The 17267-nt window shown below is 43.2% G+C and overlaps 1 protein-coding gene across 6 annotated transcripts in view; it reads left to right on the forward strand.

Annotated features, from left to right (window-relative positions):
• The window catches only part of LOC106584624 (pleckstrin homology domain-containing family A member 7), a 187065-nt gene that overhangs the window by 162554 nt on the left and 7244 nt on the right, over window positions 1-17267 (forward strand). For all 6 annotated transcript variants that reach the window (XM_045706211.2, XM_045706215.2, XM_045706212.2 and 3 more), the window contains 9 exons: window positions 2917-2997; window positions 3284-3433; window positions 3995-4096; window positions 4282-4393; window positions 4746-4873; window positions 7156-7350; window positions 11286-11382; window positions 11534-11625; window positions 14178-14411. In XM_045706211.2, the coding sequence (XP_045562167.2) occupies window positions 2917-2997; window positions 3284-3433; window positions 3995-4096; window positions 4282-4393; window positions 4746-4873; window positions 7156-7350; window positions 11286-11382; window positions 11534-11625; window positions 14178-14411 (1191 nt within the window). The remainder of the gene's footprint in view (window positions 1-2916; window positions 2998-3283; window positions 3434-3994; window positions 4097-4281; window positions 4394-4745; window positions 4874-7155; window positions 7351-11285; window positions 11383-11533; window positions 11626-14177; window positions 14412-17267) is intronic.

Genomic DNA, 17267 nt, shown 5'->3' on the forward strand with positions numbered 1-17267 from the left:
CATAGACCCTTAGAGCAGTCTACAGAGATGAGATGAGGGACTACCAGACCCTTAGAGAGAACAGTCTAGAGGAGGGACTACCATAGACCCTTAGAGAGAACAGTCTAGATGAGGAGGGACTACCATAGACCCTTAGAGAGAGCAGTCTAGATGAGATGAGAAGGGACTACCATAGACCCTTAGAGAGAACAGTCTAGATGAGATGAGGGACTACCATAGACCCTTAGAGAGAGCAGTCTAGATGAGATGAGAAGGGACTACCATAGACCCTTAGAGAGAGAACAGTCTAGATGAGATGAGGGACTACCATAGACCCTTAGAGAGAACAGTCTAGATGAGATGAGGAGGGACTACCATAGACCCTTAGAGCAGTCTACAGTAGATTAGATGAGGGACTACCATAGACCCTTAGAGAGAACAGTCTAGATGAGGAGGGACTACCATAGACCCTTAGAGAGAGCAGTCTACAGTAGATGAGAAGGGACTACCATAGACCCTTAGAGAACAGTCTGGATGAGATGAGGAGGGACTACCATAGACCCTTAGAGAGAGCAGTCTACAGTAGATGAGAAGGGACTACCATAGACCCTTAGAGAACAGTCTGGATGAGATGAGGAGTGACTACCATAGACCCTTAGAGATGGAGCAGTCTACAGTAGATGAGATGAGGGACTACCATAGACCCTTAGAGAACAGTCTAGATGAGATGAGGAGGGACTACCATAGACCCTTAGAGAGAGCGGTCTACTGTAGATGAGATGAGGAGGGACTACCATAGACCCTTAGAGAGAGCAGTCTAGATGAGGAGGGACTACAATGGACCCTTAGAGATAGCAGTCTAGATGAGATGAGGGACTAACATAGACCCTTAGAGAGAGCGATCTACAGGAGATGAGGAGGGACTACCATAGACCCTTAGAGAGAGAGCAGTCTACAGTAGATGAGGAGGGACTACCATAGACCCTTAGAGAGAGCAGTCTAGATGAGATAGGGGACTACAAGGGACCCTTAGAGAGAGCAGTCTAGATGAGGAGGGACTACCATAGACCCGTAGAGAGAGCAGTCTAGATGAGCAGGGACTACCATAGACCCTTAGAGAGAGCAGTCTAGATGAGGAAGGACTACCATAGACCCTTAGAGAGAGCAGTCTAGATGAGCAGGGACTACCATAGACCCTTAGAGAGAGCAGTCTAGATGAGGAGGGACTACCATAGACCCGTAGAGAGAGCAGTCTAGATGAGGAGGGACTACCATAGACCCTTAGAGAGAGCAGTCTAATAAGAGTCGACTAAGATGTGTCCTATTTTTTGGGGGATATTTACCTCAACTTCAAATCAAATGTATTTATATAGCCCTTCTTACATCAGCTGATATCTCAAAGTGCTGTACAGAAACCCAGCCTAAAACCCCAAACGGCAAGCAATGCAGGTGTAGAAGCACCTGAAAATTCCAAATAGTATCCGTAAAGTTCGTAGAAACATGTCAAACGATGTTTATAATCAATCCTCAGGTTGTTTTTAGCCTAAATAATTGATAATATTTCAACCGGACAAAAGCTTCGTTAATATAAAAGGAAAACAAGAAAGGCGTGCACTCGGTCGGGCGCAGTAACCAACTCTGAGGACATCCCAGGGTCCACTCACTCAATGTTGTCATTCTCCCTAATTTTTCAGAGTAAAAGCCTGAAACAATGTCTAAAGACTGTTCACAACTAGTGGAAGCCATAGGGAACTGAATCTGGGTTCTATACCTTTAAATGGTGGATAGGCTTTCATTGGAAAAACAGCCATTTCAAAGTAATAGCACTTCCTGGATGGATTTTCTTCAGGTTTTCGCCTGCCATTTAAGTTCTGTTATACTCACAGACATTATGTTAACAGTTTTAGAAACTTTAGAGTGTTTTCTATCTAACTCTACCAATTACATCCATATCCTAGCTTCTGGGCCTGAGTAGCAGGCAGTTTACTTTGGGCACGCTTTTCATCCGGAGGTGAAAATAGTGCCCCCTACCCTAATAAAGTAAAAAAAAAAAAAAATCTCCTATCAGAGTGTAACTACCACAAAAGGAGTTAGAGTTGTGGTTTTGTAGCTTGTCATGGTTGCACTTTAACCATTTATAAGAATTTTTCTGTCCACAATGAATATTCCATGGCATCAATACAGCAATCTTTACTGCGAACCGAAACACAACAACAAATAAATGATGTATTCAACAGAATGGCAAATTAAGATTAAACACTATAACATATGTTTGGGTCTGCGAAAGAAACCATGCATCCTAATATAGCAATTTTCTCTCATTTTCAAACTACAAATAATTATTATGCCACATCTTTATGCAAGGACTTTAATAAGATTGAATACGAGTAGTTCAGATGGAGCGCTGTGTTGGTGATCTTACTGCCCTCGTGAGATGACAGTCGTTTGGTACATTGAGAGAGGAAGATGAGTTGAACCTTTGTCGTGACGTTTGGGTTTCTTAGTGTGAATCCCATATGGTACTCTATTCCCTATATAGTGCACTACTTTTGACCATGGCCCTATGGTAGCGCACTATATAAGGATTAGGGTGCGATTTGGGGCCACAGTCTTAATCAGGGATTAATTAAGAGGGCTCAGAGGTTCTTAGAAATGTTGACACAAGGGCCACGTGGGATGTGGCGTATTTGCGTAATGGATTCACTCTGCATAATTATCAGCTAATGAGACAGGAGAGAGGGATGTATGTACGCGCACGCACGCACGCACGCACGCACACACACATTCATATGCAAGCAGGTTAAATGTGAGAGTGGGGGTGAGATGAGTACACAGAGGATAATGACACACTCTTTACCTGGGTGATGTGATGGGGGTTGTAGGAAAGATTGAGAGCCACTGTGGACAGTAACGGCCCTGTCTCTCCCTGGCCTACAGGTGAAACTCAGTGGGTTATGTGAGCAGGACAAGAACCTGAAGGAACTGGAGGTCCGGATCAGCTCTCTGAAGGACGATAAGGTACTGACACTTCATCTCTATACTCACAAACAGTAAGTCTCACAGCATTGGGGTCCATTTTAATTTGTAATCAGCCATTATAGGAAGTCAATGTCCATTAAATGTATGAGTTGTTAAAAAATATCCTCTTGGAAAGTATTTGAGGTTAAAGGATATTCTTTTGTATGGTTTTTTTTCCACTTTGACAGAAATACCAGCATTGTGTGAGTTTCCCGTACTGAGTTGAAATGGAATTTACCTCGACCCTGCTGTCTCTGATATTGACCTCTAACCCCTGACCCATCAGGACAAGCTGGAGTCGGTTCTGGACCTGTCCCGCCAACAGATGGAGCAGTACAGAGACCGGCCGGCCCACCTGGAGAAGATAGCCTACCAGCAGAGACTCCTACAGGAGGACGTGGTGCACATCAGGGCCCAGATCTCCAGAGTGTCCACGGTAAGATTATCAAACACCTGTGAGTGTGTGTGTGTGTGTGTGTGTGGGACACTCAGAGGAGGCTGGTGGGAGGAGCTATAGGAGGTCCGACTCATTGTAATGGCTGGAATGGAGTTAATAGAACAGAGTCAAACGGGGTTTCTTGTGTTTGTGTTTGATTCCCTTTCAGCCATTACAATGAGCCGTCCTTCTATAGCTCCTCCCACCAGCCTCCTCTTGTGTGCGTGGGTGTGTACCCTGATTCACACTATAAGTACTGGCCTGTTTACGTATCCACCATAGTTACTGGCACTGTGCTGGAAATGACAATATGATAAGAAACTATCCGAGCCAGCACCGTACGGTTCGAATCAGCCCTACATGGTGAATCGGGCCCGGGGGGGTGCGTGTGTGTGGTGTGTGTGTGTGGTGTGGTGTGTGTGTGTGTGTGTGTGTGTGTGTGTGTGTGTGTGTGTGTGTGTGTTAGGTACATGCAGATCCTAGTGTATGGTTTTCTGTCTGACACATTCCGCGTTATGTGTTCATGAAAACTCTTACCTTGCTGCCTTATGTTTTGTGTAGGAGATGTTCCGGGCCTGGGAGGAGTACAGCAGGCTGGAGAGCTCAGTGGAACAGCTGAGGACTGCGCTACAGACCACCATGAACTACAGCACGACCTCTCAGGTCTGAATGGGTACTGCACCTCAACATCACAGCTCAGTGCGCTGTAGGGGTAGACATTCACAGAACACGGTATTGTTATTCACTGTCTTCAAGAGTGTTCGGTAGATGGGTGTATCTACTGTGAAAATACTATTGCGTTTTATAGCACAGTAGAAACCAGCTAAAGCGTGTGTTCGAAATTCTAGCGGGAGAAATCGGAGATAAAGCGGGAGCTGTGGAGAATGGAGGACGTGATGGCAGGGCTGAGCGCCAGCAAAGCCAACTACAAGATCACCATCGACTCAGTGCAGAACCCAGGTGGGAGAATTATCAACTGCCCAGAGACTTCCGCCAACTATGTTTTACCATATTTTACTCAATTGAATTCAAATATAACAACTTTATTCGTCCCCTTGGGGAATTCCTAACAACAATACACTACATGGGAGACAAACAACCATAGTAGGTTTCCATACCAAATAGCCAAATCTAGTCTCCATATACCATGTGCTTCTGTTACAAAAACAGCGATTCCTTCATATTCTAACACTTACCATGACAGACAGAAAAGCACAGAGGTCAGTCATAAGTTCAATCTTGGCCTGTGTGTGGATATGAATGTGGATACGGATGCACGCTTATTCATTTGCTTGTGCATTCTTTTTTCCAGAGAGGAAACTAGTGCCTTCGGTGTTGGACCCTGCAGTGCCTTCCCAGTGCCCTACACCCCCACTAGGGGAAGTTAGGCCCCCTCCTCACAGCTCCTACATACTGCCTCACAACCCTGTGCCAAAGTGGGTGAGTGGAAGTTCAGTTTGTAAATCTGGGTTTACTGGGGGATTAGAACCTGTACATGGACCAAACTCTGTACAATGACCAACTCAGTGGCCTTGTGGTTAGAGTATCCGCCCTGAGATTGGAAGGTTTTCAGTTCAATCCCTGGCCGAGACTGTAACAATGGGACCTGATGCGTCTCTGCTTGGCACTCAGCATTAAGGAGATGGATTAGGGGTAAGACCCTGCGATAGACTAGCGTCCTGTCCAAGGGGTGTACTTGTACATTATGTTAGTATTGTTGATCAACAGCATTGTAGCTACTCCACAATACTAACCTCATTAATAAAGTAGAAATAAGGAAGCCTGTAAAGAATACAAATATTCTAAAACATGCAACAAGACACTAAAGAAATACTGCAAAAAATGTGGCAAAGCAATTCACTTTTTGTTCTGAGTATAAAGTATTATGTTTGGCGTAAATCCGATACAGCACATTACTGAGTACCACACTCCATATTTTCAAGCATAGTGGTGGCTGCATCATGTTATGTTTCCTCCTATCACAGCCATTAAACTCTGTATTTTTAAAGTCACCATGGGTTTCTTTCCTCTCAAGCAACTGAGTTAAGAAGGACGCCTGTATGTTTGTAGTGACTGGGTGTATTGATCCAAAGTGTAATTAATAACTTCACCATCCTCAAAGGAATATACAATGTCTGTTTTTTTTTAGGTGCCCTTAGCGAGGCATTGGAAAACCTCCCTTGCCTTATTGGTTGAATCTGTGTTTGAAATTCACAGCTCGACTGAGGGACATTACAGATAATTGTATGTGTGGCGTACAGAGATAAGTTAGTCATTAATAAAGTATGTTAAACAATATTATTGCACGCAGTTAGTCCATGCAACTTATTATGTTACTTGTTAAGCAAATGTTTACTCATTAACTTATTTAGGCTCGCCATAACAAAGGGGTTGAATACATATTGACTCAAGACATTTCAGCTTTTACATTTTTTATTAGTTTGTAAAACATAACTCCCCATTATGGGGTATTGTGTGTAGGCCAGTGACGACAAAATCTCAATTTAACCCATTTTCTATTCAGGCTGTAACACAACAAATTGTGGGAAGGTCAAGGGGTGTGAATTCTTTCTGAAGGCACTGTATATGAAACAGTAATCTGAATATGAAACTAGATAGACCTGAGTTAGTAAAATACATGAAACAGTGAATCTGAATATGAAACTAGATAGACCTGAGTTAGTAAAATACATGAAACAGTAATCTGAATATGAAACTAGATAGACCTGAGTTAGTAAAATACATAAAACAGTGAATCTGAATATGAAACTAGATAGACCTGAGTTAGTAAAATACATGAAACAGTAATCTGAATATGAAACTAGATAGACCTGAGTTAGTAAAATACATGAAACAGTGAATCTGAATATGAAACTAGATAGACCTGAGTTAGTAAAATACATGAAACAGTGAATCTGAATATGAAACTAGATAGACCTGAGTTAGTAAAATACATGAAACAGTGAATCTGAATATGAAACTAGATAGACCTGAGTTAGTAAAATACATAAAACAGTGAATCTGAATATGAAACTAGATAGACCTGAGTTAGTAAAATACATAAAACAGTGAATCTGAATATGAAACTAGATAGACCTGAGTTAGTAAAATACATAAAACACTGAATCTGAATATGAAACTAGATAGACCTGAGTTAGTAAAATACATAAAACAGTGAATCTGAATATGAAACTAGATAGACCTGAGTTAGTAAAATACATAAAACACTGAATCTGAATATGAAACTAGATAGACCTGAGTTAGTAAAATACATAAAACAGTGAATCTGAATATGAAACTAGATAGACCTGAGTTAGTAGAATGACTCCCTCCTAATCAGTGGTGGTGTCTGAAAGCATTACTAGCTGACAAATCTTTGATTCCTCCCTTCCTTGATTCTTCAGTTTCTCCCCTCCCTCTCAATGCTCATTGGAGCAGAGGCTCCAAGGTTCCTGCCCGCAGGCCTCTACCTCCAATGAACTTTGTGGTACTTTCCAATAAGGTAGAATCTCAATTGTATTTCCTTGCTTTCTCACATCCTCGCGCCTCCTTCTCAAAACCCATTGGATGAGAAAGTCAGAGGTCCCTCCCCTCTGACCATCTCATCTAACGGTTTTGAGGAGATGAGGAGAAAGGATGCGAGGAATCAAGAAAATGCAATTGAAATTCTCGCTAAGTACTAATTGTGACTGACTTCCTGTATGGGTGTGACTCTGGTACAGGCAGAAGATGAGGCTCCTCCCAGGCCGCCCCTGCCCCACCTCTACGACTATGAAGACCCGCCCCCCACCATCCCGCCCCTCCCCAAAGAGGCAGCAGCGGTCGTAAGACACACGTCGGTTCGAGGGCTCAAACGCCAGTCAGACGAGAGGAAGAGAGACCGTGAGGTCGGAGGGTGTGTCAACGGAGACTGTAAGGTCAGGACAAGCCATTATTTAAATGTATTTAATTAAGTCATTTATTTTTAAGTCATTTATTTTTAAGACTAGACTTTTTGTACTTCTAAGGTGTATGCTGCACGTAAAAACAGTTCTTCAGCGGGTGCCGTTTCTGAAGTGGAACAGTCAATTGCGGCACTGTATCAAATCACTGCTGTTTTCAGCTGTCACCATCGAAGCCAGTTTCACGGGACAATAATATTGTCATGGCTAAGTGACTATCATACTGTCACACAGCCATTCTATTCCAAACAGCTGTCCTCTTTCCTCTTCTATCATGCACTAATCTCTATGCATCTGAGAGAACTGAATAGGCAATATGGTGGAAATGAGTTGTCAACACACCTTTCCTGAAGGAGAGGGAATGAGGGTTGAGGAAAAGGTGACAATGTTTTGAAATGAAATGCATCCTTTACCTCACTGAGAGGTAGCGATTAAGAGGGATGGGCCAGTAACCGAAGGTTTGCCGGTTCGAATCCCTGAGCAGACTAGGTGAAAAATCTGTTTATGTGCCCTTGAGCAAGGCACTTAATCATAATTACTCCTGTATGTCACTCTGGATAAGAGCATCTGCTAAATGCCTAAAATGTAAAAATTAGAGTATGTCTGTTATGGTGACCATATTACTGCTACACCAGCAGTCACAAGGCATGACCACAGTTAAAAACCACGTGACCGTTGAGTCATGGTAACTAGCCTTCTCCAAAAATGTATTCGAAAAATCAAATCAAACACTTCATGAGAGCCCTGGCATTGAATTCGAGCGGAATAGGATCACCTGTTGCCCACCGAGAGCCAGCTCCTCGTAGCTGGTTGATGCATGGAATGAAATAAGTGTTCTTATATGTCCATGTTGCACAACATTTCTATATGCTATGCAATTGCGTGAGAAAACAGAGTTTTGATGGCCTCTATTAAAAAGAGGAGGATCCCATTAGCTTTCTATAGGCTGGGCCTACTATATTTATTTCTCAACTTTCCTAATATTAAGCACATTGCTTCGCAACCGGAGAAGCCTACCTGGCTGGCATTAAAATGAACCGCGGGAAAAACGTCCTCCAGTCGCTATGCAAGTGCATATGGATGCCATACTTTTTCCCCTGCCCCTGTTCCAACAGCTGCATGATAATGTCCTATTCTAAATCCAAACTAATGTCACAAATATATTATTTAGTATATGTAAAGACAACATTAAATTGATAATAGTCTGATGGGTGAGAATATTATGACTTGTGAATGATGCCCAGCGTGTGCAGTCTGTCTCGATCACACAGATAGTGTCATTGCATTGTGGTACACCAGAAGTATATTCGTTTCCAATGAAACCCTGCGTTTTCCTTGCAGCGCGTTCTGTGTGGTGTATACGTTGGATTTATCGAACGTATGCATAAAACTGTATGTGTAGACGGCTTGACAGAAACGGTAGCAGAAGGTGAATGTTGAACTTTTGTTGCACACATATCCAAATGATACTGCGTACTACTTTTGCACAACACACTATCTGTGTGATCGAGGCGTAAGGCAAGATAGAGAGCATGCATTTGTGTGACTTTCATATCATAGTCGCCAGCATCAAGTAGCCTAGCCCATGGGCCTATATGTTTTGATAAGGTTTGTATCACAACTAAAGTGGCCAAATAACTCTAAGCCTAGCCTATAGGCCCAAGACCCCTGGAATAGGGTTGGAGAGCCCATAGCCTACAGAGCCTAGTGTAACAAGACCCCTGGAACAGGGTTGGAGAGCCCATAGCCTACAGAGCCTAGTGAAACAGTCTCCTGGAACAGGGTTGGAGAGCCCATAGCCTACAGAGCCTAGTGTAACAAGACCCCTGGAACAGGGTTGGAGAGCCCATAGCCTACAGAGCCTAGTGAAACAGTCTCCTGGAACAGGGTTGGAGAGCCCATATCCTACAGAGCCTAGTGTAACAAGACCCCTGGAACAGGGTTGGAGAGCCCATAGCCTACAGAGCCTAGTGTAACAAGACCCCTGGAACAGGGTTGGAGAGCCCATAGCCTACAGAGCCTAGTGTAACAAGACCCCTGGAACAGGGTTGGAGAGCCCATAGCCTACAGAGCCTAGTGTAACAAGACCCCTGGAACAGGGTTGGAGAGCCCATAGCCTACAGAGCCTAGTGTAACAAGACCCCTGGAATAGGGTTGGAGAGCCCATAGCCTACAGAGCCTAGTGTAACAAGTCTCCTGGAACAGGGTTGGAGAGCCCATAGCCTACAGAGTCTAGTGAAACAGTCTCCTGGAACAGGGTTGGAGAGCCCATAGCCTACAGAGCCTAGTGAAACAGTCTCCTGGAACAGGGTTGGAGAGCCCATAGCCTACAGAGCCTAGTGTAACAAGACCCCTGGAACAGGGTTGGAGAGCCCATAGCCTACAGAGCCTAGTGAAACATATGTTCTTATAAATCTAGTCATTGCTCAATCGCCTGTGAAAACAGAGTTTTGACTGGCCACTATTTAAAAGAGGATCCCAGTTTTCTCATGCTGCTATATTCATTCTTAACAGTAAGCACATTAATCCGCTTTACAACCGGTGTAGCCTACCTGGCATATTAAAAACCTGTTAAATTTTTTGGGGGGTGGGCCATTATAAATCAAAAGACCAGATACAATTGAGAATAGTCTGATGGGTGAGAATATTATCAAGTGCTTGTCAAACTGGGAATGAGAGACGGATGACGTGTGAATGAGAGACGGATGACGTGTGAATGAGAGACGGATGACGTGTGTAGGATGCACAAGAAACAGAGCCGAACGCGTGCCTTTCATAGGACATCGTTAGTTGCATCATGCAGCCTTACAATGTATTAGAAATCACAACATATAGCCTAAGGTTTGTGTCACAAAAAATATCCTTTCTACATTCAGCTATGTTCATTGGATTCTTCTTACTATAAATTAATATAAAATAATGCCACAGGAATTATAAGCAAATCTTGTCTGCTAAATGAACTAGTGTAGCCCACAGCCATTTGGCATAGCCACATCAGGGCCTAACATAAGGACGACATAATATGATATTATGTTCTTCTGAAATTGACTACATTTTCTTCATATCACAATATTTCTTTTGACCTGGTTAAAAAAATTATCATAGGCCAGGGGTTTCCATTTCCAAACTGTGGGGGTGCAAGTTTTTTTGTTATTTAAGGGTTTAAACTTACTCTTGAGAGTTGTAATAGTAGAATACAGTAGGTGGGTAGTGCATCATCAGTTCCTCTTGTCATGTCAGTCATTACATACTTTAGAGAGATATTTACAACTGGTCAGAAATGTCCACATCAACTTGCACATGTCAGCTAACGTTTTTTTAGTTTATTAGCCCATAGATATTGTTGAAAATGTTGTAACGCAAATATCACATGAATACACATTAGACATGGCAAAATGTGTAGATTTGCGGGGAGCAAACTTTAAACCTGCAACATATTCTCTCCACCAACAAGAGGGGCGTGAACAGTTTGTGTCACGAACACTGCTTGTGCCCATAGAAATAGATGTGGGGTGTGTGCCACGCACATGGGGGCCGCGCGATGTTCCGCGGGATGTTCCCCAATGCTGGAAACGGGGCCCAGAGGGAAAAGGTTTGGGAACCCCTGGTGTAGGCTATATTAAATGGATTTATTAGACTTATTAAAATGTAGATGTTCCAAAGGTCAGGCTTGTAGGTTATGTGTGGAAGCCCAGAGATGCTAAATGTGTTTATGTTCATTAACGGTAAATTACAGTGAGACCAGCAGTTATTTGAATGACAGTTACCAGCTGACAAAATGTCTTGACCACCACAGCCCTAATTAAGAGCAATATGTATTGTTTTGAGTATTAAGTTGACTCAAACCTCACTGATCTAGTGTGATGTCTGGAGTGTGATTGTTGCTTTAACCTCTGTTGCGGTCGTTTCAGGTGGAGCTGCGGTCATACCTCAGTGAACCAGAGCTGCCAGGGATGGGCTGGAGCAGCACAGGGTCTGAGGGGGGCTACCAGACCCTCCCAAACAAAGGTATCATCAGCTAGCCTGGAATCCAGACCTGGTTAAGGCTTACATTCCACTCCTTGGCACTTTGTGTCTTTTCTGGGCAGTGGTGCTGTGTCAGAATGGGTTTCCTCCCAAGCATACTGTGACAGTGTTTCCTGTTTCCTGTCCGTCCCAGGTCTGTCAGGCTCATCGTCGCGGCTGAACCAGTCCAGTAATATCTCCTCCTACGTGACCCTAAGGAGAGGAGTGGCCGGCTCAGCAGGGAGGGTGAGTCACCACACATAGGCTGCGTTCCAAAAGTAGTGCACTATTTAGGGAATAGGCTCTGGTCAAAAGTAGTGCACTGTGTAGGGAATAGGGCTCTGGTCAAAAGTAGGGAATAGGCTCTGGTCAAAAGTAGTGCACTATGTAGGGAATAGGGAGGGTGAATTACCAGTCACCACACAGGGGATGGAACGAGATATGAGTTACATCCCAAATGGCAACATATTCTCTATATAGTGCACAACTTTCTGTGGTCCAAATGTCCATTATTTAATGCACGTGTCAAAATCATTCCACGGAGGGCCGAGTGTCTGCAGGTTTTCACTCCACTCTTGTACTTGATTGATGAATTAAGGTCGCTAATTAGTAACGAACTCCCCTCACCTGGTTCTGTAGGTCTAAATTGAAAGGAAAAAATGGAATGAGTTTGACACCCCTGCTTTAATGTTTCCTTGTAACCATATTTATCCTGTGTAAATGCAAGCTTTTAAATGCAAGCTTTTGGTGCTGAAATCTGTAGTTCTTGATAAATGTAGCATTTTACGTGACCTCTGCCAAGGGAGCCGTTGTTTATTAATGGGGAAGGAGCAGACAGTTATTGCACGGCTATGGATTCCAAATCCAACTGATATCTCTAACAATCAGGACAAGCACAAGTACACAGTAAGCATTTAAGAATGGATATTTATAAAAGTAGTGAGTGGTATTGCACGCTTGAAGTCCTAACTTCCTACTCCATTGGAAAACAGTGGATTACAGGGCACAGTTAGACAGACGTTACATAAAATGCTTCTTTTATCAAAAACTACAGATTTCAGCATCAAAAACTACAGATTTCAGCACCAAAAAAAAGCTCACATTTACACAGGACAAATATACACTACATGACCAAAAGTATGTGGACACCTGTTCGTCGAACATCTCATTCAAAAATCATGGGCATTAATATCTAGTTAGTCCCCCCTTTGCTGATATAACAGCCTCCACTCTTCAGGGAGGCTTTCCACTAGATGTTGGAACATTGCTGCTGGCAGTTGCTTCCATTCAGCCACAAGAGCATTAGTGAGGTCGGGCACTGATGTTGGGCGATTAGGCCTGGCTCGCTCTGTGTTCCAATCAATCAAATGTATTTATAAAACCCAGAAACCCAGCCTAAATTCCCAAACAGAAAGCAATGCAGATGTAGAAGGTGTCCGATGGGGTTGAGGTCAGGGCTCTGTGCAGGCCAGTCAAGTTCTTCTACACCGATCTCGACAAACCATTTATGTATGGACCTCACTTTGTGCACGTGGACTGCTCGGCCATGGAAACCCATTTCATGAAGCTCCCAGCGAACCGTTCTTATGCTGACGTTGCTTCCAGTGGCAGTTTGGTATTTGGTATTTTGGTATTTTATTAGGATCTCCATTAGCTGTTGCAAACTTTCCTCTAGGCTCAGATTAAAGATATGACAGATAGGAGTGGCTATAGAGTCAGCTACCATCCTCAGTAGCTTTCCATCTAAGTTGTCAATGCCAGGAGATTTGTCATTATTGATTGATAATCATTTTTCCACCTCTCCCACACTAACTTTACAAAATTCTAACTTGCAATGCTTTTCTTTCATTATTAGTTTTTTTATGCATGAATACAATTGCTCACTGTTCGTTGTTGGCATTTCCTGCTTAAGTTTGTCTACTTTGCCAATGAAGTAGTGAGTGTTGTGAGTGTTGTTGTGAGTGTTGTTGTGAGTGTTGTGTGTGAGTGTTGTAGTGAGTGTTGTAGTGAGTGTTGTAGTGAGTGTTGTAGTGAGTGTTGTAGTGAGTGTGGGTGCAAGCGAGGACAGACAATTTCTGTGTGCTTCAGCACTCGGCGGTCTCGTTCTGTGAGCTTGTGTGGCCTTCCACTTCTCGGCTGAGACGCTGATGCTCCTAGATGTTTCCACTTCACAATAACAGCACTTACAGTTGACCGGGGCAGCTCTAGCAGGGCAGACATTTGACGAACTGACTTGTTGGAAAGGTGCCATCCTGTGACGGTGCCACATTAAGTCACTGAGCTGTTCAGTAAGGCCATTCTACTTCCAATGTTTGTCTATGGAGATTGCATGGCTGTGTGCTCAATTTTATAAATCTGTCAGCAACGGGTGTGGCAAGAATTGCAGAATCCACTCATTTGAAGTGGTGTCCACATACTTTTCTATATTTAGTGTAAGTACAAGGACATTTTTACAAGTATCGATTGACAGTGACTCAATATAGTTAAAGATGCAGTCTGCCCACACTAGTCGCCAGTCAACTTCATTGTACTTGTACATTGTGGAGTTGAGAAACTCGGCTATCTTGTCCTAAAACTAAATACTGAATTAGTGTTGAAGATGTGTCTGTTTTTTCCTTTGTTTTTCCTGTCTTCCTCCTCTCCTTACCTGTCTTCCTCCTCTCCTTACCTGTCTTCCTCCTCTCCTTACCTGTCTTCCTCCTCTCCTTTCCTTTCCCCCTCTTCATATCACATTTCTATGGCACTACCCATCTCATATCTCTCCTCCCATCCTCTCTCTCTCTCACGATCTGTCCCAGGAGAGACCTAAGAGTGCCTTGGAGCAGCTGTACTCTTCCGACCAGCAGCCGCAGTCTCTGGCCCAGGCCCCCCGGGGCCGCATGAGTGCTGAGGAGCAGCTGGAGCGTATGAAGAGACACCAGAGGGCCCTGGTCCGCGAGCGCAAGAGGAACCTCAGCCAGGGAGAACGTCACTCCACCACCCATCGTTCCTCCTCCTCCACCAGGCCTCTCTCCTCCACTGACCTGTGCTCAGTACGTTCCCCCCCTCCCCAACCCCGCAGCAGAAGCAGGGCCCACTGTCACGCCCCTGCCGAACCCCTCACATAGGATCCACCGCCACAAGCACTAACATGCTAAACGGCTTACGCTAACACCATTCTCCCACGCTCTCCCCTATGTGTAACCAATGGCAGTAACATTAGTAAAGTTGCATCACGCTAAGGGCTGGTGCTAAGCCGGGGCCAGCTAGGCTGGGCTGGGCTGCAGAGCAGTCAGACTGTGTGTGGTGGAGGCTGCTTTGGGGAGTAGGGGAGGGGATATCTGTCAGAGATGGACTGTAAGACAGAGCTGTTCCCCATATTAAGGTGTAGGGGTTGAGTTTACCCAATCACTAGTGCCCCCATGTGGTACCTCACTGACACACTGAATGTATATCAAGGAGAAGAGGTGGGCATCTCTGCCTTCCCTCCCTCACTATCACAAGAGAAGAAAAGCCCATTCTATGTACATTTACATTTCTGTACATATACATTTTTATTAATTTACTGAAGGATATTTTCAGTAGCCTATACATTTGTAAAATTATATTTTATAGAGATTTGTTGAAATGGTGATGGGGAAATGTGTACCATGTTTGAACAAATCAACGAGGAAGTGGTACAAATCATTACCAAACATCTCTGCTTCCTCAATCATTACCAAACATCCCTGCTCCCTCAATCATTACCAAACATCCCTGCTCCCTCAATCATTACCAAACATCCCTGCTCCCTCAATCTTTAGCATTACACGAATGAATCTAATGAAAGTGCCTTTTTTTGCTGATGAATCATAATTGTCTTCTCACAAAATTGCCCATCAACCTCACTTTTCCCACCCTGGTTGTCTTATGGCATGCTATGGCTACCACAGAATCAGATTAATTGAGCCTATGATTGTCAAAGACGAGGGACATCACATTACAAAGTCTAATATATTATCTAACACATCATCTTAACCAGACTGCTGTGAGCTCATCAATAATAGCTTCAAACTCCTAACTGCATTACTGATCAGCCTTTGTGTTCCCAGCTCCTACTTACAGTTGGCAATACTTACTTCATCAGCTTCTGCTGGTTAAGAGTTTCATTTTGTAGTTCTTCACCATAATAGCCAGAGCTTACACTACTTCTCATTTTAGACTCTCTTTTAGGTCATTTGAATCTGCTGACCTTATACCACACCATGCCACACTAAACAGTCGCTTATTCACCCCATTTAGTTGGTGCTACATCAACATTAGCACAGCCTTTTTAAGACCACAACAAAGACGTTTCTACTTGGCCGTGGTTGACCGCTACAACGGTCCACTTCCACGATCAAGGTCATAGTGACAGTACTCCAGTCTGAGTACCTTTTAATTGGTCTATTTTATCTTATTCACTGCAGATGAAAGGACAGGAGAGGGATAAGCAAAATGGTTGCCGAAAGCCTACCATCAAGGCAGGTGTAAATTCCACCATATTTCTTTCACCCATCCCAATTTGTTTTAAATCAGCAAGGATGAGAAAATAGCACAGAGTAAGGGAAATAGTGGACAGCTAATGTTAAATGACTCTGTAAAACGAAGAATCACAACTCTTTCACGCCTGTTATTTTCTAATGTAGAGATCTGCACTCGAGAATAAAGTAACGTTGCTTCTAAAAAATCTCTTCTGGCTGTGTTTTTCCATTTGGCGGGGGTTTGATGAATATGTATGCATGCATTTTCCCTGTGATGTGATTTTCCTCCGTCCACCGAGCACAATAACGCACGTGATGCACTTTCTCCTCACAGCATGGGAATACATGCTGATGAGACCTACACACACTGCAGTGGGAATTATGCACGCGTGGGTTTAAGAGCTTGGACACACAAACAAATACACTCATACAGTACACACACTGTCTTACAAACAGATATTTACTCGAAACACGTGTTTATGGGTTTGGAAAAGCAAAGGAGAGTGTGTGGGTTTGTGATCACAGGTTAATCAGTATCGTTTGGTGGTTGGTTCTGATGATGCTGTAATTCATCTAATTTCCTCATGAAACCAGGACAACAAAAAAATACAATGATAGTTTTTATTTTCAGGAAAGCCATTTTTTCTTTTAGATATACACTACCGTTCAAAAGAAGGTCTTTGTTTCTGACCATTTTGAGCCTGTAATCAAACCCACAAATGCTGATTCTCCAGATACTCAACAAGTCCAAATAAGGCCAGTTTTATTGCTTCTTTAATCAGGACAACAGTTTTCAGCTGTGCTAACATAATTGCAAAAGGGTTTTCTAATGATCAATTAGCCTTTTAAAATTATAAACTTGGATTAGCTTACACAACGTGCCATTGGAACACAGGAGTGATGGTTGCTGATAATGGGCCTCTGTACGCCTATGCAGATATTCCATTAAAGATCAGCTTTTTCCAGCTACAATAGTCGTTTACAACATTAACAACGTCTACACTGTATTTCTGATCAATTTGATGTCATTTTAAATGGACTAAAAAAGTGGTTTTCTTTCAAAACAAGGACATTTCTAAGTGACCCCAAACTTTTGAACAGTAGTGTATATGTCAACAGTCCTTCCTCCAAAGGACCATTCTAAGGATTAAAGTTTGTGAAAATCCCAAAAATAATGGTATTCATGGAATTTTTTTGCCCTGGTTTTGTGGTCAGATACAATGGGCCTTTAAAATGTTCCTTTCTAGGGCCCCGAAACTTGATTTTTCTGGCCATGCACTGTGGAAGTCATAGTAAAACTCCTTGTATGCTATTGTTTTTTGTTTTTATCTCACTTGAGTTGTGTGTTATGAAGGGGGGTCCCTGATGAATTTGCTATCACAAAAGGGGTCCCTGGCCCCAAACCGT

The sequence above is a fragment of the Salmo salar genome, chromosome 23 (assembly GCF_965601325.2).
Source record: "Salmo salar chromosome 23, fSalSal1, whole genome shotgun sequence".
NCBI classification, from domain to species: domain Eukaryota; kingdom Metazoa; phylum Chordata; class Actinopteri; order Salmoniformes; family Salmonidae; genus Salmo; species Salmo salar.